The sequence below is a fragment of the Hirundo rustica genome, chromosome 3 (genome assembly GCF_015227805.2).
Source record: "Hirundo rustica isolate bHirRus1 chromosome 3, bHirRus1.pri.v3, whole genome shotgun sequence".
NCBI lineage: Eukaryota > Metazoa > Chordata > Aves > Passeriformes > Hirundinidae > Hirundo > Hirundo rustica.
In genome coordinates, this window is record NC_053452.1 from 60,322,046 (window position 1) to 60,340,694 (window position 18,649).

Consider the following 18,649-nt stretch of genomic DNA (forward strand, 5'->3'; position numbering starts at 1 on the left):
GAAGCGATAAGCCAGTTTATCTGGTAAATGAAAGAGAAGGACAAGGGTTCAAAATAGATCTGAAATATTATTCAAACTTTAGACAATGTAATGTGTGGGAAGGTATTTGATATAAGCTTAATACACTGTGATATGGTGTTAAATAGGCTTTTTTAATTAACAGAGCAATGGAAATAAGAAAGAAGTCATATTTGGCCTTTTCCATTTATACATGCTATTCTAATTCTAAGCTTGTTGTGAAGTTAAAAAGTCCAAGATCAGTAAGGTGATCAAGATTCTGAAATCTAATATGTCAGGAGTTAATGAAGAAACCCAGCTCATCTTATCTTGGGAACTGCCACGAGTGTCTCTCAGTGGGTTTCCCCATCAACCTCTTAGCTGTCATTGCCCATCTGGGGGAATCTGCTCAACTGATGTGTTTCTTCACCTGTGACTCAAAGGATTTTCATACGATGGCATAGGAATGAAATATTTCTTTCCTTCCATTGATTCTTCCAGCCACATCTCCCTAGTGAATGAGTAGTCACTTTGGAAAGACCTGCACAGATAAGCGTATGTCCCAGCCAGTGATCTTGAATGGATCCCTGCATGGCTAATGCCTGTGAGAAATCACCTGGGATCAGTATTTCAAGGGAAAGCAACATTTGGGTTTTCTTGCTGTGCTAAAGGTACAGCATTGCTGCTTATCCTTATGATCCCCAGGAGTACTAAAGAGAACTCCAGAAGTGCCATTTTATTTTAGTCAATTGATTACAGACACCAGGAGATGATGTTAGAGAAGAATTGGCAATGCTATCCCACTTCACAAGAGGGTGCCTTAGAGCTAGTCAACGTGGAAAACCTTCTGAGTAAGGATATTCTGTGAGGTTTAACCTTACAAACTTACAAGCACTTACACACACAGACATCCCCACTGTAGTTCTCTGTATTATCTAGCTGTTCTCATGAAGATGTAGTTATAATATAAATGTGTCACCTTTTACAATAGTCTGCTCTACAGATACGAGTATGCTCATGTTACCCTTTGGATAACTGTATGCAATGGGGATTTTCAGTTCTGGCTTTTCTGACTTCTGCAGGAATATAGTGAGCATGGCAAATCTTGGAAGTACAGCCAGCCTTGAGAGTGCAAGGATTATCTGGGTGAAAACTGGGGTTTTGTATGAAGAAATAGCGGACTTTCCACATGCAGAAATAAAGCAAGACTCTTCTGTCCTTAAGAGTTGCTTTAATTTCATACAGCTGAAAAGCAAATTAGAGACTATTTAAGTAATGTTTTCTTTGGCTTCTGCCTGGCATTCTCCACAGACCTTATCATGAAACAATTTAGAAATAATATGTATATTTTGTTAACAACCACACACAGACAAATACAATGGCCCTCTCAACACAAATCTGAGACAAACAAGAAACTGTCTGATAATATCTCTTTATGCTATACTGCTACTGCTGATTGTGAGAGGCAGCAGGATCTTCCTCCAAATAGCTTACAGTTATGCCTAAAATCTCTCTAAGATTATTCATTAGACTTCATTAAACCAGTCTTCAAATATTTTTTGCCCCATACATCCATACCAGGACAAGTTGTCGGCTAGTAGGATTGCACAAAAACATCCTGTTCTTTAGACAGAACATAAAGAAACACTGGCACCTGTATTTTGTCTGTCTACTTTTCCAAAATAAGGAGGAGGCAAAAGTTGGTCTGCCGTTTTGTTTCATGAGTTCGTTTAGATCAAAGCGGCTGCATTGATGAGGCAACTTTAAAGCATGTAATTTCTGGTAGCTGATGTTGTTTATAGATAGTGTAGGAAGCACAGCAATATATTCCGTATTTCTCCGAGCTAGCACTTAATACCCCACGGGTTCACGTGGGCTATCAACTCCTGAAACACCAAATTGCTACGAAGACGCTGACATGTCCCAGCCGGCACGGTCCTGGGGCCATGTTTCCTTAGAAAATTACACTGAGCGTTAACAGATCATTTCCCAGCTATTCCGGATCGGGCCAGGAGAGGGCCAGATATCACCAGCAAATGCATCTGTGCTCACCATTCAAAGTATAATGCATCCATAAACAATTCATTTTGAACACCAGAATCAAGCGTACATCATTTCTTTCTCCATGTAAAGAGATTAAATACAGCTTTAGACCTAGTTACAGGACTGTGACAAAGAGCATAATTATTGTTTTATAGTAGGCTGTGCCGTCTTCTGCAGCCAGCAGAAGACATAGAAGACAAGCTACAAGACTTCAAAATTAATTCATCGCCCTCAAGCAGTGTGCTTTCTGCCACAGAGAAATTTGAGGCTCTGGCACAGATGCAGGATGGCAAAGGTAAGGCCTGCAGCAGAGCCATTTGAAGAGACACAAGGAAATTCTCTGTCAAGCTTCAGAACGAGGCTGGTGCTAAAGCACAGCTTTGCCAGAGTGCCACAAATGCAGAGACTCGTAACAACTGGATGGGAAGTTAATAAATGTGACACACATCTGCAGGAGGGGCTGGAAGGAGACCTTGGGAACTACATGCCCATCAGCCTGGCCTTGGTTCCACGGAAGGTCATGGAGCAGATCATCTTGAATGCAATCACATACATGACATGAACAGGAAACCAAGGGATCATCCCAACCAGCATGGGTTTTAAAAAGGCAGATCCTGCTTGACCAACCTCCTTTTATGAAAGGCTGCGGACATTGTTCACCTAGACTTTAGTAAAGACTTTGACACCATTTCCCACAGTGTTCTCCCAGAAAAACTTGCTGCTCACAGCTTGGGTGGGTACACAGTTTGCTGGGTAAAAAATGTGTGGATGGCTGAGTGCAGAGTGGTGGTGAATGGCTTTACATCCATTTGGAGGCTGGTCATGAATGGTGTTCAGCAAGACTCAGTACTGGGACCATCCTGTTTAACATCTCCACTGATAACTTGCATGAGGGGATAAAGTGCTGTAGCAAACGTGGAAATGATAGTGGTTGCTGCTACCTTCCCCCAATAAACATCTCTTTTGGAGAAGTCACTTGGGCAGGCACACAAGCGAGGCACTCAAGTCCACACACCACACACACCACGGCTAGCTCAGCAAGGAGAGGCAGGAAGGGTATCCTGTGTAAGTTCCAGAGAGGTTCATTTTGCAGACACATGCCAAAGGGCTCAGGGACAGAAAGACCCAGATCAAAGTGTTAAGTATGGGGTCAGGGACCAATGGTCTAAGGGCAAGGGGCAGTACAAGGACAGGGCAAAGAGCAATGACATATAGGGGACACACCGCCAGGGATTCCACAGCCAATGGGGAAACAGGGACAGGAGAGACCACAAGAACTAGGGACATATATGAATGATAGAGGTGGGTAAAACCCACAGGGAAAGCAAAACTGAGGTAGATTGACATAGTGTTGCAGAGCACCGTGGGGGAGAATCTTTTCTTTCAACCTAGGTGGGGAAACTATGGTACAGTCTTCTAGGGCAAAGCCCTGGGGTTTCCCCTGAGGGGTTCAAAGGTTTCCACAAAGTGCACCCTCATTCAGTTCACAGAAGACACCAAGTTAGGTGGGAATGTCCATCCTGTAGGGCAGGAAGACTCTGCAGAGGGATCTGAACAGGTTGGATTGATGGGCCAAGGCCAATTACAATAAAGTGAAGTGCTGAGTCTGGCACCAGGGTCTCAACAACCCCATGTAACCCTTCAGGTTTAGGGCATGTTGCCTGGGAAGATGCATGATGGAAAAGACCTGGGAGTGCTGGTGACAGCAGCTGAACATGAGCCAGTTGTGTCCAGGTGTCCAAGAAGGCATCTTGGCCTGTGTCAGCAATAGCGTGGCCAGAAGGAGCAGGGCAGGGATCATCTCCCCTGGGCTCAGAACTGGTGAGGCCAATACTTGACTCCTGTGTTCAGTCCTGGCCACTCACTACAAGAAAGACAGTGAGATGCAAGAGTGAGTTTAGAGAAGAGTGACAAAGCTGGTGAAGGGTTTAGAACACAAGTCCCATGAGGAGTAGCTGAGGCAGCTGGGGTTGTTTGACCTGGAGAAAAGGAGACTGAGAGGTGACCTTATCGCTCTCTACAACTTCCTGAAAGGTGGCTGTAGCCAGGTGGGGGTCAGCCTTTCCTCCCAGGTTACAAGTGAAAGGATGAGAGGAAAACAGCATGAAGTTGCACCAGGGGAGTTTTACTTTGGGTATTAGAAAAATTTTCTCACCAAAGGTTTGTGAACCATCAGAATAGGCTGCCCAAAGAAGTGGTGATTGTCCTTGGAAGAATTAGGAGATGTGTGGATGTGGCCCTTAGTGACGTGGTTTCATGGTGGACTTGGCAGTGTTGAACTTGATGAACTTAGAGATCTTATCCAATCAGAGTGATTCCGATTCTATGACTGTCAGCCATGCCTATATCGCTTATGGACATGACAAAAAGGCAATTCTGCTGTCTTCTGATCAGGAGATCAGCCTGGAGTTTTGGAGTGACTCAAAACTCTTGCATCTCCCTGTATTTGCTTTATTTCAGTAAATTAAAAATAGAGAGAACTAAACATGCAATAAACGGCAACATAAATTTGACACATGTTGTGGCTGAGGAGGAATACAATAATTTGCAATGGTATCCTCTAAAATCTGTTTCCAGGCTTCCATAATTATTCCAAGTTTGTCCGTGGTCTCCATAGCAGCCTTTCCTGAGGCTCAAGCCTGGTGTGGTGACTCACAGTGGTTCAGCAAAGGACTCAACTCCTTTCCAGGGAGTCTGAGTCACAGGATGCCAAACCTGAACTGGTTTCCTGTAATATAGAGGTTCCTGAGCTATGGTAGATGGTACTCATGGTACACAAGCCACCTCAGCATGATGCTCCAACACCTCTGAGACATTGCCACAAGGTATGCAAGGGTAAGCAGGAGATTTTGCTGCTGCTGGCAAACAAACACAAATATTTGGAAACTCATGCTTTAATAAGTTCCTGGACTCTTACTGACTGCCCCTGAACTCCTCAGAAGAGCAAAAACAGTTTACCACAGCCCAGCAGTAAAAGAGCTGAATTTAGAGCTCACCATGAGCCCTGGGCTGGTTTCCCAAGCTCATTAGTGGTGGGCACAGAGTGTTACAGCAGCTGCCCTGTGACCCTGTAGCACTGGAAGTTCCTCACGGTGCTTATTCCTGAGCATCCACTCCAGAGTGGTACATTGGGAAACTCATTCTGGCACATGTACCTCCTCAGCAACAAGCTTGAGCTTTGCTGCAGACTTTGATAGAAGGGAGGTCAGAAATGAGATCTTCGCCTCCTAGATTAGCGTCTCAACTGCAGAGTCACAGATTGAGGCTTCCTTTTATATTTCTTTCTGACTTCTGGTCTCCATGAACCTCATTTTCCTGCAAAAGTGGGTGCCCTCCCATGCAGCAGATGGGCAGCTCCTCCCAGTTTGCTGAGTACAGTTTACAACCTTGTATTTAAAGGGATAATTTTGTACTTTGAATCTGCTCAGACTAAGGAAAGGCAGGAACCCAGGCCACCCACTTGTCGGATGACACAGGGAAGCCTCTGGCAGGTGCTTTTAGCAGACAGCTGTTGTGCACTGGGCTGGACACAGTGGTTTAGTGTATTCGGGATGTGTTGAGAAGAGATTTACAAGAACAGTCCTGTCTGAAATACAGACAGTTAGAAATTGCTTTATTTACTTTAAACATGATAGATCCTAAGGTAAATAAGAGCAAGAAACTCCAATATATTAGTCAAGTAAATTACCTCTCAGTTACTGACAGTAGTAACAAGTGATATAAATCTACCACCCGAAGACCTTTGAAGGCACAACTCTACTTGTCTTGTGACACATTTCACTTCTGGGCGCATCCAGGCCAATGAGCTGAAGTCTGCTCTTCCTCTGCTTTTTCCACTTGAAATAAGGCCACACTACACAGCAAAGAAGCAGTTAAACTGAGTAATACTGACACCCATGTCACATGTCACCTTTCAGCTTTACCTACTGAAAATGCTTAGTGGAACTCTCTCATGGTTTAGGAATGGTACTCCCCAATTTAGTGCTCCCACTGAAACACACCAAACCACATGCCCTCCCCTCATCCCTGCAGCAGGATGGAGTGGAGAATTAGAAGCACAAAAGGTAAAGATCGAAGGTTAGGATAAGAACAATTTACTGGAAACAATGAGATAAGAAAACAAACAGTAAAGACAGCAATGTTATAACAGATTGCACAAGACAGACAAGTGACTGGCAGGTGAGTGCTCCCCACCACCAGCCAGCAGGTAGGAACCCAAACCTCCCTCCCACCCCGTGTGTGGTGTGAGGTGCTACAGAATAACCTCATGGTCCTGGCCATGCCTCTCCTGGCTATTGCAAAAATTAACCTTTCCTGGATGGAACCAGGACAAGCTCTGATACTACACACCAGCTGAAACAGAAAACATTTTACATTCAGTTGGACGAAGTCGAGTTTTTGTGAAAGGAGTTCGATAGTGACTGTAGGATGCTCCTTGGGTCCCATCAGGCTTCAAAAAGACAACCTAGTGTCTGTCATCCTGGTATCACCAGTCACTGGACACCAGGACTAACCATCAGAATTTATTCATATGCTCTGACACCACCATTACAAATGTCTTTAAAAATTAAAGAAGAAATTAAATCAGCAGAAATATTTACACTAACATTAAGTGAGAATAAGTCCCTTCATTGTCAATTTGACTTGTCAATTTCTGACAAAGACAGATCCCAAACCCCACTTAGCTCCTGCCCTGTCTTGATGACCATAATAGCTTTCACAACTGCTCTCCATTCCAAAATCAAAGGTCAAACCAGAAGTCACATGCTTGAATACGCTTTAGTTCCATTTTTATCCAGGAGCTAGGCTGGCCCTGCGCCTCTTAATGGAAACTGGCATCACCTTAAGATGTCAACATATCTATTTGTATTCAGGAGACAGTACCAACAACAATAACAACAACAAAAATTCCCAAACAACCCCCCCCCCCAAAAAAAAAACCCAAACACTTAATACCCTTACCATCTTTCTTCTTACCTTCCTTTCCTAATAATAAATCTAACAATACAGTTGGAGAAAATATCTTCAATTGATGGAGCAAAGACTGAAGCAACTCCCATCTGAAAAAAGTGAAATTGTGCTCTATAACTGCACCAGTTGGCAGCATTTGGTACAGAAAGGGTCACAAACAGCACAGTACTTCTGATGGGTTTATTGGTCACAGGCAACATTACAAAGCAGTTACACTGAATAGTGCTGTCACAGTCCTATCGTAATGTGAGGTTGCTACAACACATTTAGATTTCACACAGTGGAACTACTTGAGAAAAAAAAAAATCATGCTCATAACATAAGATCAAGAAAATACACTTGGTTAAAAGAAAAAATGGTCCCAGAACTTCAGCCCACTCAAACTGAAGTTAATGGAAAAGCTTCCTCTGACTTCAGCAGGCTCTGAATACAGCCTTCAACATGCCCTGGCCAACCTATAAAGTCAAATGTGTCTCTGCTCAGTTACAGGCTCTTCATTCTTCTGACATACTTGTGCGTGATCTATTTTCTCCTTTTAAAATGAGAAGACCACAAATGTGAAATTGGCTATGCCAAATTTTATACAAAACAGAGCCAATTTTGGGTCATCAGCTTTAGAGAGTGGGAGAATTACAAAGGTCATAATATGTGTACTGGAAAAGGAGGGAGTTCCTACACTCCTGAGTGCCTGTAGCAGCTGTTTGTGTAGTCTGAAAGCTTCCAAGAAAGGTCATTACACACTTCTTCAGAATTTGCATCTCTGACAGCACCTGCATTCAAAAATGGGATTTCAAAACCACAGCTGACAAAAACATACCAAAAAGAGAAACATCTTTACTTCAATAAAGCAAAATCTTTTCATCAAATCTAAGTTTAGCTTGAAGTAAGACGATTACTTCTGGGAGCTCAGACATATTCCCAACATAATTTCTTCTCATTTACAGGTGACTTGACGCATCCTACACCCACTGGTTCAGAGGATGCATGTACAACGTGCAAACTGCGCATCTAATTCTCCATGGGTGTTGGAGCCATCAGAGGGCAGCAACATACCAAGGCTTCACAGCCCACAGAACTCCTGCAGCCGGGCACCTCTTCCATGGTGGGGAAGGTTTAGTCACCGGTCCTACTGACCCCAGTATAGCTTCTTGCACCATAACACTGTGTTGTTTTATGACACCCAAAGCTCAGAGTGCAATCCACGCTGCAGGGAAAACTGGAGTGAGAAGAGTGCTGTTGTTTAGTTTTCAATGATCACCAAGAATGTAGCTCTTTCCCAGAACTGTATTTGCTAATTGTCTGCATTTTTAAAGTAGAATAATGATCATCAACCACGCTTTATAAAATTCTCCCTCTCCAGTGCGTATCAAAGACAACATCTGTGTTCATCTCTTAAACTATGATGACCAAATGATGCTAGCATAATAATGGACATGGTTCTACCACATCCAAGTGGGAATGACAGGTGCTGCCATCCTGTGTCACAAGCATAGTCCATCAGGAGTCCCTGAGATACAAATATGGCACTCACTCTCCTCTCTACTGGCATTTTGGTCAAGAGTTCTCAATAAAAGTTGCAGCTTATTTTTTATAAAAAAGGTTTTGTTAATTAAAAAAAGTCTATTTACAAATCAGTTGTGACATGAATAACAACATTCCATAGGAAAAATCAGACTGTCTCAAAAGTTGGTAAATATGTTTTTAGCTGTAAAATGTCAGATATTGGCTGTTTTCTATCTTGATAGAAGCTGAGTCCAGTAAGCAATTCTACATCCCTGATACGAGCTGTATGAAACTTCATTCTCTCTTCAACCCATGTAGACTCAGACTTGCCATCCTATTGGAACAGAGGAGAAAAGAAAAAGGGGTTGTAAAACTTTTTTTTTGAGTGTGCAGGATTATACATAGTTAAAAGCTTGTCTGAATTTAGTTCTTGCTGTTACCTCCTCAAGTAAACAAAACCTGTAGCTGCACCAGTTGGTGATAATGGGGAATGGCAAGTTAGGTCCTGCATCTATCATCAATATGATAAAAAATATTTCTGGGAGCTGTGTCTGACTCTAATTCCTTGCTGCAGGATTGGTCTACACACCTTCCACATTTTTTTTTCTGCTGTATATGGAGTGTAGTTTTGTGTGTTCTCACCACAATGCCAAGGTACCAGAACTAGAAGCAACCAGTGCTCTTCAAGAACATCTGTGTCTTCTTCTGGGAATGCATTTGGCCTTAGCACTGACCTTTTGTTGTGGGTGACTCCTCTTGGAAGCTCTTCATCCTCAGCTGTTGACTGAATAGTTGCATTACAGAAGTCTATGTATGTGTCACATGGATGACCTCTGCATACTCTGACTCCACTCTGCTAGCTCTAAGTTTTGCTCTTTGAGCAGATGTATTTTCCCATTTAATCATATTCACAGACTTTGACATCATTCCGTTTGCAAAAATACTGTCTTCTCTCTCAGAATGAGCATGTAGCCTGTACCATTTTCACAGGCTTTAACCAGTTAATCACTGACATCCAATAAAACAAGCTCAAGTCTGAGTTCAGATATTTATGGGGGCCAGACAGACTACTTACTGCACAGCTTTCACTGTTGTCTTCTCTGTGAGGTACAATGAAAGACAAGGCATCTAGAGACCCTTCACACTCCAGAGGAGTTTCAGAAGTATTTTTACAGCTAGTCAGCACAATGAAGAAGTGAGTTGGAACTGGAACTTCTGAATTACCAGGGTATCTGAAATACAAAAGATCATTCTGTAAATCCACCAAATGATACTTGCACAAGGATCAAATGACAACATTCAGCTACATTCAATTCACCTATTTTGTCCAAAGAAAGCTTAGGTCTGGCAGGAAAATTCCAGATTACTATTTTTGAAAATCAAGTTTGGCTTGTAGGCTGATTTAAGTATCAAGTTTGATGAGGTATAACAAGTTGGTTTGCCATAAAGACGTGTAAAACTCCAGAGGAGATGAAGAGTTCAGCCTGAGTCCAGGAACCTCTCTGCCTGCCAGCTTGAACCAATTTTGCTTACTAGTGCAACTCACAACTTGTAGTAGAACATTGCCAGCTCAGGATGTATCAACCACGCCACCAAAACCCATGTATCAAACCCTTGCCTTGTCCTCTTCTAGAGGCAATGGCAATGTCCTAAGTTTTTAGGCAGGTAGACATCATTCCACATGCAACTGCTTCTCTTATACTCCACCTTCAGGTTTAGGATGACACATTTTGAAGGTGTATTTTTTTCTTCATGCTTGTTGCTTCTTTCTGAGCTTACTTTTCTGCTTAGGACCTTTTGCGTGTCTTTTTGAAGAAGGATAGTAAACACTAACAGACCCGTATTGGAGGAAAGAAACAAAGGATTAGAATGGGAAAGGTTCTCACCTTTTCAACTTTTCTGGGGTGTCATAGAGCCCATCAGAGTCATAATCAAACACAGGACCACTGACTACATTGACACCATTCCTGGCTGCAGCATATTCAGGTAACAGGTGTTGATGGAAGTAGTTCCATAACACTGAAACACAGTAATGGAATCAGGGAACAACCTTCACAATAGAAGCTGCTAATACAACTCTGCAGGGTATTCAGTGGAGTATAGACAGACATGACAATCTAGGAAAATAACAAACTCTACAGGTGTTTACTGTTGCTAAAGGTTGCATCCAACTGGGCAGCAGCATTCACTGAACCATTTCCTGACATATCTAACCTACATAATATTTTAAATTACAATTAAGAATTGAACAGTATTCCATTGCAAAACAGGATATCTCTTATTTTTTTCCAGGAGAAGTACCACAGTTATCCTTCTTTTTAACCAGGAATATGCTTATTTTCTCTCAGCCAACCATCTCATGTTCCCTCTCTCCCAGAAACCAGGAGTCATTTGCAAGGTTTGGAAGCAAGTACAATATCAGCAGTCTTTTATTCAGCTGTGGACATAAAATAGGCATACAAATAAAATACCTTTAAATGCAGGATACATTGGAACAATGTTGCTGGTAAGCAAGGCATCGTAGTGAGGTTTCTTTGCATCTGTCATAAAATCTGAAACAAAAAAAAGGGCAATTAATTACATGGACTTGTTACTTTAAACTTGCATTTTCATGCTTTTAGTGATCAGTGTAATAACATTGAGATGGAGCTGTCCTAACTTCATTTTCCAAAACCAATGTGGGTGTAAGTGCTGACTTCAGTACCTGCTGGATTCCATCTAAAATAATCTTAGTAGCAGCAGCAATTACATTTGTCAGATATACAGCTGGCAAATTTAATGAGATTTAAAAATATCAGAAGAGACTTGTGAATTGTGGGGAAAGAAATAAAATTCATGAGTGTCAGGCCAACTTTCTATGACTGCAGAGTCTAGGCTTAAAGATAGGATGCTGTTGAAACTTTGCAAAATATGTTTGATGTGGATGTTTAAATAAACTGCTACTTGGTATTCAATGCCGTGGAGTCAATAAAAATACTTCAATATCAGGTCAGCAACAGTTCACAAACAATTTACCCATGTAAAACAAAGCGAAATTTGCAATTTACCAGCTTGCTGGACTTTACTCAATGTCTGCTGAGAAACATTCCAGTTTCTTCTGTGAGATGCCACTTTAGAAACATGGTAAGTGTCAAAACTTCCGGGAAATACTAAGAGACCTTGGGCAACCCACCAATTGCTAAAGTATCTAAAATGTTTTCGTTTCTCATATGCTGAAGTGAACCGCAACAATTCAACAACTACTGCTTCATATTCTGATTAAGTATCATGAATACCTACAAAAGACTACACTTGCTACCTTACAAATCATGGAAATCAGATATGCTATACAATGAAGACAAAGTACTTACTTGGAGGAGCAAGAAATCCATAAGTTAGGCGAGGATGATTGTTGTAAAACAAACAGGTCTGGTTATGATTCTGTGAAATACGAACATCTTTGTGTAAACAGCTGGAGGCAGCTCCTGTAGAAGAAACCCATTCATCCTATTGAACAAGAAGAAAGTATCAGTGTGAAAGCTGACTTACAATAATTCTCTCGGTATGAGGGACTATAGAACTCTAAATATTTAGCCGCAGCTGCCTTTAAGAGTGTGAAGGGCTTAACTAAGATGCAGGAATTGTTCCTCTTATGTCAGTGGAAAACAAGCCCTCCCATCCACTTCATATGTCTTGGAAATAAAGTGAACAGAACTGCAGCATTTTAGTCAATTATAACATCTTCTAAAAGAGAATCTAGAGATGTCCATTAAAGACAACCTGATTTACTGGCAGATAGACAGAATCACATAATTGACAGATAGATGCGTGGGCCACTTGTTACAGTAACTGGTTGCTTCATGCCACTACCCTCAAAATATTTAGGATCAAGTAAATCTTACCAGAGTTTAGCGAAATTTAATTATAACAGTCATTATTTAAAACCTGTGTGTCCTAGGTTACAATGTAAGGTGTGCCCAAAGTATGTATTCTATCACCATCTACATGAGATGTTGAAACTAGGTTGGGCAGTGTTTCCCTTGCCCCCTCCCTCCAGACTGTCTTCTGTTAATGGCCCATCAATGCCTTCCTGCATGACTCATAGCTAACTCCCTCTGGGCTTACCCACTGGATTCCCAGAGGACAAGAGCTACCAGACCTTTCTATGGGATCACTGCTTCAACAAGACCACTTCATCTGGACTGCTACCACTGCCCTAACTAACAGGGTGTCAGGTTGTATTCTGACTCTGTCAGTGATCTTTTGTACTACTGCTTTTTTTCTCTTCTTTTTTTTTTTTTTTTTTTTTTTTTTTTTCCTCCTATTAAATTGTTTTTCTGACTTGGAGTCTCTTGCTGGTTTTGCTTTCAAGCCAGCACACTATGATTCCCAGATAATCAAATTAAAAAGTATTCTCTACTATCCTAATTCCTTTTAAGCATGATCTGGCTTTTAAATTTTCTCTGAATGACCAACTTGAAAAAACTTCTATTCATCAGATCAGTGCTCCACGCTGAATAGTTGTATCCTTAAGCGTAGGGTTCAGGACCACAAAGACCTGTTTTATTTTCACTGACCTCTTTTTTTCCTCAATCAGGATTATATTCCGAGAGAGGGATCATATCAGGGCATGAAGAGCTCAAGATGGCCCTGAGATTACTTTTCCAAAAGGATCCTTCCACATTACAAATTGCTTTAAGACTATGAATCCCTCATTGAGGCCAGTTTTCAAGGACACCACTGACAGACTGCTGTAGCAGACCTATGCTCCCAGTGCAGTCTCCTAGGGGTTCTAAATCAATGGCAATGGACTCCTCACTTCCTGGTGGATCTGCTCAATCTGGAGGCAAAACTGTTTCACGCCGAGAAATGGAAGAGCCAAAGCCAATTCTTATTAGCATAGCAAACCTCACACAAACTTCCACTGTACATCTTATGTGGTGCAACTTAGTTACCTGGGAGATAATATCACTGACCCATTTCAGCTGGAAAAAGACCTCTAAGATAATTGAGTCGAGTCTTTGACTGATCATCACCTTGTCAAATAGAGTATGGCACTAAGTGACAAATCCAGTGCTTTCCTGAACACCTCTGTGGATGGTGACTCCACCGCCACCAAGGTAACTCTCATATCATGAGCAGATACAAGAAGCCTTCAGGAACAACTGACACTCTAGATTTTTACTTTTCAAGTAAATTCAAAATTTTACTAGATTTTTATTTTTCGAGTAAATTCAAAAATTTTACTTTTACTTTGCCTCTAATCTTTCTTCTTATACTTACATCTTTGCTGACAGTGTATGCGCTCCACAGAGACATCCTGTAGTCCCTGCTGTACCCGCTCACGTAGCGGTAATGGTAAAGGAGGCAATAATTATGTTTTTTCTGCAGAACCCTGGGCCGTCCGTAGGGTAAATTAAGTTGCTCTGTCTTCTCAACTGCAACAGAAGTAGTATTTATTGCTTTTCAGTTAATACTGGTTGTTAAGTACCCTTCTCTTTTATATACCAAAGGCTGTCTTAATTTTCAATTGTCAAGCAAATAGAAGCCACAAAAACAGGACAAAACATTTTCATTATTATATCAAAAGCATAGTTTCTATATAAGGGAAATAAATTAAGTGATGAAGCCATTACAAAAAACTCATTTAAACTTATACTGCACAAATTAAGCTTATATTTGAACCAAAACCTTTTGCAGTTAAAAACAGGAGATAAATTTAAGTTGCAAAGTTAAAGTCTTTGTTGACTTTGTGTTTCAATTTAAAAATGTGGGATCTGCTTTTATGTAACATTTAGATGGGAAAGAAACCAATTCTGGTGATTTGAAATTACTGTTTCAGTAGAAACCACATAGTTGTATGTAAAGATGTGTTTAAAAGACCAGGAAATATAGAGATCTAAATAAACAATACAGTGAAGTACTGGACTGGATTTTCAACTGTGCAAGGACTTGCTACTTTGCCTTTGAAAATTCAAGTATTTACAATCATTGCATGACTAAAATTATTATTATTATTAAAAAGAAGGTGTCAAAGTATATCTTCCATTAAATAGCGCCCCACCATCTACAAATTTTTACACAATTTTAAGGCAAATGTATTACACGGGAAAAGAGATTGAGCAATGAATGTGCAGGGGGTTTTCCACAGTAATTACACAACACAAAAAAAAAGTGAAGATTATGACAGTTACTTCTCCACCCATGAGGGAAAAACATTTTTTTTTTTCCATAAAAGTAAAAATGCAGTTATAATTTTTTGCCCTTATAATTTTTTGCCCTTACAGACTGTCAAGTTATGGCAATCAATGAGAAAACATGCAAACTGAAGTAATTAATGAACTCCATATAGTCTCAAGGATCTTCTAGGCTGGTTACTAGAATTCTTCCATCTGTGAAATGCTTTTTATAATCTAATTAGCTCTTAATCAATACAGTTCATAAGGAAATTACTGCTTTTAAGACCGTGCTATACCACATCTCACTGATAATTCCAGACAAAATCCTACTGCTTCATAAATGTAGGTTTAGAGCTTTAAGTTCCTATTTCTACAAAAGAGAACTGAAATATGTTGTTGTGCCTGGCCTTTTCAAGTTTCTTCAAAGCCGGGTTGAGCAAGGCCCTCAGAGATCCTTGGAATCTGTTTTAGCAAAACCCCTTGCAGACTTTGGGGTTTTACAAAGGCACATCGTATCATTCTAACTGAATTTGATTTTGTTGCTTTCATGAGCATTACAATACTGAAAGACTTACTTTAAAAGGGTTCTGGGACATCTTTTAAAATTATGACCTGTCATTAGTGGAAAAGATTCAAGAAAGCTCTATCCACTCTTTGTTTCAGGACAAACTACATGAATCAACAGAAGCCTTGAATTAGCTCAGGATAAGCAGCCAGTACTGGGCCCTGGCAGTAACTGGCATTTATTTCAAGTTCTTAGTAATAGTGATCTATATCAGGGTGCTGCTAAGTATAGTTTATTTGCATAAAATGTCGAGGTTTCATGAACACACACACGCACAGGGCAAGATCTCTATTAGCCTATTTCTGACAGCCTAATCTTGATATTATCTCAAAGCATTAACACCTGGAATTAGGTTCTATTTTAACTTACAGTTTTCTTTACTTGCTGTTTTACCTGTTTCATGCTCAAAATAGTTTATTTTGGTTTATGACTCATGAGCACATCTACAGCCGTGCAAACTGCAGCTTAAACATGGGATGTGTAAGTCCAATGAATGGAAATAAAACATAAGTAAAAGAAGTAACAGCTCAAGACCACATAACAAGGATGTAAAATATTCCTTATGCTTCATTAAAAGTATGCTGCCATTATGGCTATCATTATTTGGATTGATTTGTTATCAGGTACTTCCCCATACAACACTCTTGCTTCCCATTCTGGAACGCTCATTACTTCAGTACTAGAAAAGTCAAAAGTAGCAGATAACACATATGCCATAAAGACACACGTATAAGGATACACATTTACCTGAGAACAAATGGTTCAGGAGGACTGTATTCAAAAACATGAGAATCATAGAAAGGTATGGGCTGTAAGAGACCAAAAAGACCATCTAGTTTCAACCACCCTGTCAAGAGCAGGGACATCTTCCACAAGACCAGGTTGTTCAAAGCCCCATCCAACCTGGCCTTTAACAATTCCATGGGTGAGGCATCCAGAAATTCTCCCAGCAGGACAATAGTTCCAGCAAGTATTTCAAAGAATTTTCACATCATTTACTTGAGAGTTGCTCATAAATTTAAAAACATAAAATGTTTGATGACCAATAATTTTGTTGCTGTTGTTAGCTTTTGAATTTTATATTATTATCTGAAATTCTTACCTTCTGTTCCGGTAAGATTTAAACGCTGATGAAAATCCCTTATTGGCAAGCCCTATAATTATAAAGGAAAAGCAGTGAGATTCTACAAAGCACGTTATGAGTCGGTACCACACTTACATGTAACTTCTGTCTTGCAATTTATACATACACAGAACTCACTGACATGTACTGGAGTGGAGCTACAGGGAATTTGCAGAAATAAATTGCTTTTGCCACAAGCAAATCTACAGGTTTGAAAACTACAGCCCAAATAAAATAGTCACAAAACAGAAATTTCAACATAATAAAGTGAAGCAAGCAAGAACTGAATGCTTTTTCCATCAAGCCTCTGTGGGGTTTTTCCAGGCTCTTCAGAGATTAATGTGACTTAATATAAGCAATCTGCAAAAAATTAATATACAAATACAGGCTAGCACTCACTAACCTCAACCAAGAGTTGATTTTGAAACCAGTAGTCAGGGACTGTAAAACTATCTGGAAAATGCCAAGTTTCACTCTTTTAATAAACACAGACTTCTGCCTCCACAACTTTAACCATTTCAGTGCTTACCCCTGTCCTGCAGGAGCAGCCAAGGCTCACTGAAAAGGATCTTTCTCCCACCACAGAGCACTCAGAAGGATGACTTGTTTCTTTGGGATGGTGGGGGGTGTAAACAGGGTGTTTTAACAGATGGTTTAGGCGTCCATGAGTTCCATTGTTTGGGGCTGGTTTCAAACCAAGTAAATCTATGAAAGAATTCAGGTGCTATTAACAGGAGGAAAAAGATTGTAATTATCATAGCTGATTATAATGATTGTAATCACAGCTGATTATATTGTCCTTACAGGTATGGATGAGTCAAAGCTTCCCTGATTGCTGCTCATAACACCCAAAAAGAAAAGCAGTGTAACCTCTTTAAAAAGGAGCACACATGTTCTTAGCTAGGGTTCAGTGTGGTACTAGTCTTCTGGTAAGGTTGGGCAAGTTGCTTGACTACAGCCACCAATCTCAAGCATTTGCAGTACTCTTAAGTATTTTCTGGATCAAACTCCTTGTAATACTTTTCTAAATACTATTTACTGTAATACTTAAGTAATATTTTTCTTCTCACAGAAGCAGTATAGGTTCTAACAAGAGAGGGAAGTAGGCCGGAAATAATGGAAAGCAGGTGAGGACCTCAAGGGGAATAAATGAACAGAAGGTGGTAGATCTAGTGACAGACTTTTGGAGAAACCATGAAACACAGAACGAAGAAAGGACACAGGAATAAGGAGTCACGGTAACACTGTGTTTGAAAGAGGGGGGAAAGGAGGCTTCCCTTCATGATGATAGAGAGATTGTGAAGTAGTCATTTTTAGTAGTGGTGAGTCAGAGCACCAGCTCTGGAAAAGCCAGAGGAATACACAGTGTGACCAGTGGGAAAGTGATATACAAGGTAGCCTGACCAGTAGATCCTAAACTGCTGTTAGTCATTTTGAGATGGCCCATTCTCAGAAAAACAAACAGCTGAATTGTGAAAATCAGTAGCAACTCTTTAGGATGAGTTTCTGAGGACACTTAACAATCTGTTATTAGAAGATTTACAATGCCCAAAAGATATTATATTTTACTGAACAAAACTGACCCCCGTCCATTGTACTTACCACACATTAAATTATATACTTCAATGTTTTCAAATGGATCAACTTGAGTACCAAACTTGAATCCTGGTCCAAAACCAATAAAGATAGCCTAGAATTTACAGAGAAAAATATAGTGGAATTCTGTTTAAGACAAGTTGAAATGAAAATTATCTTCATACTCAGAGGGCATTTTCTTACAAGAACTTTACTTTACCAGCACAGTATGCATTAAGTCAAAAACATGTGTTTTTCTTTTTAAAAAAGTAGATGTATAAGAATAATTTTTAAAAGCAGTAGAAGAGTATTAGGAAATCCAATTGTTTCTCATTGTTGCCTTTAGCCACTTATGACGTGCCTTGCTCTTCTCTGCTTTTGAAGAAATTAAAAGTTATTTTCTTAAATGCTTTAAAAGATTTAATGGAAATGTTGATCCAAAGTAACCATCACATATCACATCCTGTAAACAATTTGGAAGCTTTTAACTTGGGGCTATAAAAACATCTGTTGGTAGCAATGCTTTAAGTGGTTTAAGTAATGGTAGGATCATAGGCTTCCATGCCTGGTTTGCAGCTGTTCTTTCTTCTTGCCCCATTTCCTGAGCCATACTGGACCTGATCCAGGAATGCTGCCAGCTCAAAAACCTTTCCTCCTTTTGGTTTGTTGTTTTTTTTTTTTTTCCCTTCTGGTTCTTTTGGTTCCTTGGCTCTT

General features: G+C 40.3%; 1 protein-coding gene across 2 annotated transcripts in view; it reads right to left on the reverse strand.

Moving 5' to 3' along the window:
* Positions 1-7,177: 7,177 nt before the first annotated feature.
* The window catches only part of LOC120751062 (ectonucleotide pyrophosphatase/phosphodiesterase family member 1), a 54,040-nt gene continuing 42,568 nt past the window's right edge, over positions 7,178-18,649 (reverse strand). For both annotated transcript variants that reach the window (XM_040060375.1, XM_040060374.1), the window contains 9 exons: positions 17,963-18,050; positions 16,890-17,065; positions 16,340-16,391; positions 13,777-13,931; positions 11,865-12,000; positions 10,986-11,066; positions 10,401-10,533; positions 9,590-9,746; positions 7,178-8,848 (listed from right to left, as the gene is read on the reverse strand). In XM_040060375.1, coding sequence (XP_039916309.1) covers positions 8,681-8,848; positions 9,590-9,746; positions 10,401-10,533; positions 10,986-11,066; positions 11,865-12,000; positions 13,777-13,931; positions 16,340-16,391; positions 16,890-17,065; positions 17,963-18,050 — 1,146 coding nt within the window. In that variant the 3' untranslated portion in view covers positions 7,178-8,680. The remainder of the gene's footprint in view (positions 8,849-9,589; positions 9,747-10,400; positions 10,534-10,985; positions 11,067-11,864; positions 12,001-13,776; positions 13,932-16,339; positions 16,392-16,889; positions 17,066-17,962; positions 18,051-18,649) is intronic.